General features: G+C 62.9%; 1 protein-coding gene across 2 annotated transcripts; it reads right to left on the bottom strand.

Annotated features, from left to right (window-relative positions):
* Window positions 1-29: 29 nt before the first annotated feature.
* ARPC1B (actin related protein 2/3 complex subunit 1B) lies at window positions 30-7,232 on the bottom strand. Of its 2 annotated transcripts, none has more exons than XM_038151231.1 (10): window positions 7,073-7,232; window positions 4,359-4,432; window positions 3,566-3,670; window positions 2,742-2,964; window positions 2,347-2,454; window positions 1,868-2,074; window positions 1,245-1,320; window positions 966-1,162; window positions 444-534; window positions 30-306 (listed from the first exon to the last, which is right to left on the bottom strand). In XM_038151231.1, the coding sequence occupies exons 2-10, from the start codon at window positions 4,420-4,422 to the stop codon at window positions 268-270; spliced, it is 1,110 nt and encodes a 369-aa protein (XP_038007159.1). In that variant the 5' UTR covers window positions 4,423-4,432; window positions 7,073-7,232; the 3' UTR covers window positions 30-267. The 2 variants fall into 2 exon arrangements, with proteins under 2 accessions (XP_038007159.1, XP_038007160.1); XM_038151232.1 differs by having other exon boundaries at window positions 7,068-7,222.
* Between the last annotated feature and the right edge of the window lie 446 nt (window positions 7,233-7,678).

Raw genomic sequence — 7,678 nt, 5'->3', positions numbered from 1 at the left:
TTCTAAAAAAGTGCAAAAAACCCTGTTTGGATTTATTCAGGAAAATCCTTTATTTGCTGTTTCTCCAAGCAATGTATGACCAGCATCGGGAAGGATGGTAACAAAAATAGTAAGAAAAATGGTTTTGTTTGTCTGGAAACAGCCACCAGGGCTGGCTGGCAGCGGGGACAGGCACTGGTGGCGTTGTGGCACGGCGTGGGGGTGGCAGAGGGCAGCAGGCAGAGCAGGGACAGCTGGAAGCCGGGATGCCCTTCCCAGGCAGTTCCTTCATTTGATCTTGAGATCCTTCAGCGCCGACTCCAGGCTCTGAAATGAAACAGGAGGGTGTTCAGCAGCTCGTTGCTTCCCAAAGAAACTGGAGATGGTTGGGGAGCTGGAAAGGGGGAACTGGGATGGTTCAGTGCTGGTACTCCCAGCCCGAGGGGTCCACGGGGATTCCTCACCTTGACATCCCAGATGCTCATGCCCCCGTCCATCCCCGTGGTACAGAACTGGGAGCACTTGTCCTTCCCACCAGTCAGCACCGAGATCTGGCTGTGGGTGCAAAGAGGGAGCAGGAATCAGTCCCAGGGCTGAGCCCTTAGGGGTGGGAATGGGGCTGGACCCCTTCCTCTCCCCCACCAGTGCAGGAAGGCACTGGGGATAGACAGGGATGCTTCGGGGTACCCAGGGAGGCTCCAAGGATGCTCCAGGACCGTCCCAGCTTTTGGGACCAGACCTCTCTATCTCCCCTTCCCACATGCAAGGATGCTCTGGGGACACCCTGGGAAACTCAGGGCTATCCAGGGCTATCACAGCTCCCGGTGCTGGAGCCTCAGTCTCTCCCTCCCACTTGCAGGGACACCGAGGGACATTCAGGAGATATCCACGGATGCTCCAGGGCTGCCCAAGCTCCAGGGCTGGACAGCAGCACAGCCAGGGGATGCTCAGGGATCATGAACCCCGAGGTGCCCCCCAGCCCGCACCTGATGCTGTTCTTGTGCAGGGTGTCCAGGGTGGCGTTGGCCGTGTCCGAGCTCGCTTTCTTGTCCAGGTTCTGGAAGCGCTCGCGGGCGGTGAGGCCGCGCTGGGAGCTCTGCTTGGGGACGTCCAGCTTCCCCCCGAAGGTCAGGGCGCCCTGGCTCTCCTCGTAGGTGAACAGCATGGGGCAGCAGTCGTGGCCCTGGGGAACAAACCTGCCCTGCTCAGCACCCCCCGGCCGGCTCCAGCCGCGGCTCCCAGCCCGTGTCCCTGCCCGGACTCACCGCGGCCACCAGGCTGTTCTCGGTGATGAAGGTGACAGCCAGCAGGGGCAGCGTCTCGGTGCACAGGGAGGCAACACTGCCAGGTGTGAAACACGAGCTGAGCTTCAGCCTCAGTGCTGAGACCGGCACGGCTCATCACACGCGTGGAACCCACGAGGGGAGACACCACCTCCTCCACCCGTGGTGATCTGGGGATGTTCCAGGGGTGTCCCAGGTCCTGGGGCTGAGCCCTCTATGTACATCCCACCCATGTACAGGGACGCCCAGGGGATACCCAGGGATGGTCAGAGACACTCCAGGGATGCTCAGGGATACCCCAGGACTGCTCCAGGGCTATTCCCAGCTCCTGAGGCTGAACCCCTCTACCTCCCCCACCCAAGTACAGAGATGCTCAGGGGATACTCAGGGATGGTCAGAGATGTCCAGGGATGCTCCAGGGCTAACCCAGCTCCTGAGGCTGAGCCCTTCCATCTCCCCCACCCATGTGCAGGAACACTCTGGGATTGTTCTTGGCCCGACTCAACCCAGATACCTCCATCCCCGTGTTGGTTTGGGGGTCAAGCCCTGCTGCCACCCCCAGCACAGCCTCCCCCAGTCTCCCTCCCGTCCCCAGCCCTGCTTACGCCATCTTCTTGCCGGCATCGGCGAGGCACAGGGTGCTGTCATGGCTCACCCAGGCCACACGGGAGCCACTGGCTGAGAAGCAGATGCTGTGCACCCACCCACAGCTGCTGCTCGACTCGAACATCAGCTCCCCAAAGGGCATCTTGGAGCCCCAGGGCGTGGGGCTGGGCCGCTCCTCCACCTCCTTGATATAGGCCGAGAAGATCCTGGGAGGGGGAGAGCCTTGCATGTGTCCCTGGATGCAGGATCTGTGCCACCCTCATCCCTGCCCCTTGCCTCAATTGTGTGACTCAGTTTCCCTGGTAGAGCCTGTGGGGTGTCCCCCTACCTGCCATGGGTGCTGTAGCCCTGGGATGGTCCCCAGACCTCCCTGCATCTCCCCTGTGCTCCATTCCCTGCTGGTGAAGCCTGCCCCCCAGCCCATCCTGGGGGATCCCCCTGCATCAGGCCCCCCAATCACCCAGCCCCTGCTCCCCACCTGCACTTGAAGTCACAGGAGCCAGCGGCCAGCAGGACGTTGTTGGGGTGCCAGTCGAGGCTGAGCACCGTCGAGCGGATGGGCTTCTTGATGTGCTTGCAAACCCACCTGTGTGGAGAGGGGGTGGCAGCAGAGGGGCAGCATCACCGTCCCCAGAGCCCCCTGGGATTCTGGGGAGCTGGCTGATGTTGGTCAGGGCTCCAAGTGCACCAGGAGCTGCAGTAAGAGCTTGGGTGTGGGGAGTCCATCCCTCCATTTTACCCTCTGTCTCCACCTCCAGCTCCTCCAGTCTCTTATTTCCCAATCTGTCTCCCATCCATCCATCCATCCATCCATCCATCCATCCATCCATCCCCTCTCCCTTCCCCTCGGGACAGCCCCGCTCAGAGCCTCACCAGTCGTTCTCCTGCTCGAAGTAGCAGATGGAGATGAGGCGGGAGCCGCTGCCCACGGCGAATTTGTTCTCCTTGGGGGACCACTTGACGCAGCGGGCGGCGCGGTTGATGCGCAGGATCACCAGGGTGGGCTTCCAGACGTTGCCCTTGAGGGTCCACACGTAGGCGTTGCGGTCGGTCCCACACGTCACCAGCCGGTTGCTCTCGGGGGCCCAGTCGATGCCTGGAAGGCAGAGGGGGGTGATGGTGGCCCAGGGAGCCTCAGGAATGGCGACGGTGGCACTCAGGGCTGGGGGGTGTCTGAAGGTGTGGTTGTTTTGGGTGGTCTCTGCTCCACAGCTCCTCTTTGCTCCACACCATCCCTTCCCATCCCTCCCACCTCAAAGCATTCCATGTCAACCCGTCCCACTCCATCTCATCCATCCATCTCATTCCACCCCATCCCTTCCCGTGCCTCCTACACCATTCCATTCCATCCCAACCCCATACATCCATCACCCATCCATCCCTCATTCCACCCTACACCTTCCCTTCCCTTCCCTTCCCTTCCCTTCCCTTCCCTCCCAATCCATCTCACCCCATTTTTCCCAATCCATCCCATCCCTTCCCATCCCTCCCTCCCTCCACCTCATCCCTCTCCATCTCTCCCATCCCATCCATCCCACCCTGGCTGCCTTCAGCTGGACACAACCTGCTCCACTCTCCTCCACCCCCGCACACCCCCCGTCCACGGGGTGCCAGCACCACGAGCAGGGCTGGGAGCAGCTCTGGGACACTGCCAGCCACCGTCCGTGTCCCTGTGCCCTCTGCCAGCCGGGACTCACCTGTCACCTGCCCATTGTGCTCCTTCAGCTCGTGGACTTTGCTCCACTTGGCGCCGTCCTTGCGGTAGATGTGAACCTCGTGGTTGTTGGGGCACAGGGCGATCTCTGGGGGTGACAGTGGCCAGGACAAAGCCCTCTCCTGAGCCACAGGCTCTGCAGGGCCAGCCAGCACCCACCCCCCCTCCCTGGGCTCCAGGTCCCCACCAAGCCCCCAGCCCTGCTCCTGCACTGCCCTGGTGCTGCAAATTGTCCCCGTGGGAAGGGAGAACCCCACACCCCACAGTCACCCCTTCCCTACAGTGCTCCCATGGGCTGAGACACGACAGGACGGGAGAGGATGGGATGGAACGGGACGGCTGGGGGTGCACGGCCCCCAAACCAGCCCCATCCCGCCCCGCCTGCCCGGCGCTCCGGCCGCAGCAGAGAAAGCCCTTTTTGTTCGCCCCCATCCCCCGGGCCGCGCTCGGGAAATGCCATCGCCCGTGAGTCACCCGGCTCCGCCGCCTCCCTCCCTCCCTGCCGCTGCCCCGGGGCCGGACGCTGGGCTGGCACCACCGTGCCAGGCTCCGTCCCGGCTCTGGGACCGGGGGACACTGGGATGTGCTGTCCCGGCCCCCAAACCTGCCCGGGGCAGGATCTGCTTCCCCAAACCAGCCCTGCCCCGGCCCGGAGCAGGATCTGCTTCCCCAAACCAGCCCTGCCCCGGCCCCGAGCATCGCCCACCGCGGGGATGCCGGGCCAGGACAGTGCCCGCGATGTCCTCGGGAATCTCGGGGTGCCCAGGCGTACTCACGGGTGCGGTCCTTGTTCCAGGCATGGCAGCTGATGGGCTCCAGCAGGAAGCTGTGGTAGGCCATGGCTCACGGGCTGGGGACAGGGAGAGACCCCCAGGCTGTCAGGACACGCTGCTGTGGCCCCAGGGACGAGACCCCAGCCCCACAGAATGATCCTTCCCAGCGGGATCAGTCCTGTGATGCGGCCCACTGTCGTTACGATATTTTATGAAAATCCTTTTGTTAGGCTTTTCTTCTCCTGAGAAGTTGAGGGGTCTCAGGAATAAAATGTAAATAATAATGATTTGTTATTGTGGAATGTAATAGGCATATTTTTGATTGGTTTTTGTTAGGTGTTTTTACTTAATAACCAATCAAGGATGCAGCTGGCTTGGACTCTCTGGGAGTCACAAGATTTTGTTATTTATTTCATTCTATTCTTGTTTCATCTGCTGATGCATCTTTTTTCTGTTCTTTTAGCATAGTTTTAATATAACATTTTTAATATAATATATGTCATAATAAACCAGCCTTCTGACACATGGAGTCAAGATTTCTCGTCTCTCATCCTTGTCCTAACTGCCCTGAAGACCGCAGACCACCACGTCTCTCCTCAGCCGGGGAGAGGGTTTTCCTGAGATTTTCCAAGCTCAAACTGTCCATTTCCAGGAACTTCTAAACCCTGCTGTCATCCTGCTCCAGCTGGCTGGGCACACGGGGACCCTGGCGTCAGCAGCCCCACGGTCCCACCAGGGGCAGCACCTCCTCTCTCCACCCCAACAGCGCCAGAACCACTCCCTCCTTCCTCACCTCTCATTTAGGAAGAGCCAAAACCCCATGGAGGCGCTTCCATCCCATCAGTGCTCGGCCCTCAGGACTGATCCCTGCTCCTGGCTGAACTCCCACCATTCCTGCTGGTCCCCAGCTGCCATGGCATGGAGCAGTTTGCCCCAAAGATCCCCCGGGTGCCGCGGCAGCGTCACAGCCCCTTGGGCATCCCGCTCAGGGAGCTCAGGGATGCAGGGAAACACCTCGCCAGGGCGTGGCTGACGACGGGAATTGCTCACAGCCTGCTCTCGGCTATTTTGGGAGCTCCCTGAACACGTCCCGTTTACTTTGGCAGCTAAAAACGTTACAGGGGAAGGGAAAAAGGCGTCTCTAAGCAAAGCTCCATCCCAGAGCTGGGGAGAAGAAAATCTGAGGAGCTCCATCAGCTGCCTTCTGCGTGTGGAGAAATTCCAGGGCTGATGCAGGACAGCCCTGCTGTCACACAGCCCCTGGCCCAGGAGGCAGCTGCCCTACCCATCCCACCAATCCCCCTGGGATGCGGCACAGGGTGTCCCAAGGAGGGGACAAAGCTGCTGCTGCCACCACGGGCCTCTCCCTCGAGCCCTGAGGATGGAGCAGCACCACGAGGGATAAGGGACGGACAAAACCATCAGCGACAGGGGCATCGCAAGAGATCAGGAGAGGGAAAATGTGTGAAAAGGGGATTTGGCTGAATGGGCACCTGGCTGAAGGGGCTCCCTGCAGGAGAGAGGGGAGGCAGGACACACCGAGCTGCGTTCTGGCTTCAGCACTAAGAAAACAGCAACACTTTTTCTTTTTCCAGGTGGACTGGGAGCTCAGAGGCATAAACCCTCCTCCCTGGGGTCCCTGCTGCTCCCTTGCTGAGTGCCACCCCGAAGGGACGAGCCCAGCCGCCGCGCCAGGGACGGAAGCCTCTGCCAGGCAGGGGAAGAAGGAGTGAGGGCTGCGAGGGCCTGGCCGCTCCCTGCAGCGGGCGGTGTTTTCATTTCCCCTCGGGCCCTTCGGAGCCAGTTCCCCGCTGCTGCCCCGCTGGCTGAGTCCTGCCCCGCCCCGGAGTGACCCACGGGGGCTCGGCCGCCCCTTCCCCGGCTGGGAAGAGCATCAGCAGAGCTGCGGTTACATCCCCTCCCTCCCCCTCCAACCCAGGGGCTCTTGAGGGAGGAAAACGGGAATTTTCCGAAGGCCAGACAGGGCGGGATTGGGAGCTGGAACCGCTCCGTTATCTCCCCGGCCAGTCCAAGCAGTTCGGAAACATCCTCGGAGGAGATAACCAAACCTTGGCAGCGCCCGGCGCCGGGGGCTCCTCCCAGTCCCGGAGGAAGCCGCACACCAGAGGAGCTGCACTTTGGGTTCTTACGAGCCTGGCGGGGTGGCGGGAGGAGGGTTTGTACCCAATGAGGATCCTGCTGGCAGCTGGGACCCCCCGAAACTCTCCCCGGACGCTGTGGTGCACCCCAACACCGACCCCCGGAGCCCCTCTGCTCCCTGCGGCAGCTGAAGGTGTCACCCCCTGCTCCTGCCAGCCAGGCTGGGGACACTCGTCCTCAGAGTGCTGGTGGGGGGTACCCCACGACACCCCCGTCCCAGGGCAAGGAGGGCGGCTCTGACCCTCCTCTTCCTCGCACCGGGCAGCAGCCGATTCCCGAGGAGGGGAGGACAGATTGCGGCAGCTATGTCTCTGCCGGCACCGACCCCGAGGAGACCCCCCAGGAGGACTCTTTCCACCCCCCCAGAGCTGTCAGACCGCCGGCAAGAGGGGAAAAAACCCTCGCAGGGGGCAAGGGGCTGCCTGCACCCCCCTGCCCCCAGCCCGGGGGGACCCCCGAGCCCTGGAGCAGGGTGCGAGCGCCAGGAGCGGTGACAGCCACAGCCCCACGGGACAGCCGCGGGTCCTGGCGGCGGACAGAGCCCGTCCTTACCTTACCTTGCCGGGCAGGGCTCGGTTCCTGGCCGGCGGGGCTCGTTCATGGACTCTGGGCAGTCGACACGAACGGAGCCCGGAGCGAGCGGCGGGAGCTGTGCCTGCCCCGCCAGGCAGCCCGACTTCCCTTTTCCTCTCCGAGCAATGCAACCACTTCCTTACGTGGGCGTTGGGGGAGCGCGGAGCTGCTCTGCGGCCGCCCTGCCCCTGTGCCTGGGGCCCGGCCGCTCCGGCACCGCCGCGCACGGACGGGCCCCGGCCCCGGGATGCTCCCGGCCGCTCGCTGGGACGGGCAACTCGCCCCGGTGCTCCAGGGGAGGAAAGAGCCAGGAGAACAGAAGGGAAGGGTCCCCGCCCGCTCCCTCTGGCAGCGGGTGTTGCTCACCCCGGCCTCCGATGCGTTTGGGAAGGATGGGGACACCCCGGCGCCTGTGCTGGCTCCCACCAGGGAACAGCCGTGCCTGGAGCCCACCCGGGGCGAGACGCCCGAAGGCATCGCCTCCCACGGCCGGGGAGAGCCGCAGGGCCCCGCGGAGCCGGGATCCGGCCGCCCTCGGCAGCAGCTGCTGTTGGTTCCTGCATCCCACAGAGCCCGGTGGGAGCCAGGGC

Source organism: Motacilla alba, chromosome 14 (genome assembly GCF_015832195.1).
Source record: "Motacilla alba alba isolate MOTALB_02 chromosome 14, Motacilla_alba_V1.0_pri, whole genome shotgun sequence".
Lineage (NCBI taxonomy): Eukaryota > Metazoa > Chordata > Aves > Passeriformes > Motacillidae > Motacilla > Motacilla alba.
This window is presented reverse-complemented; position numbering and strand designations above follow the sequence as displayed.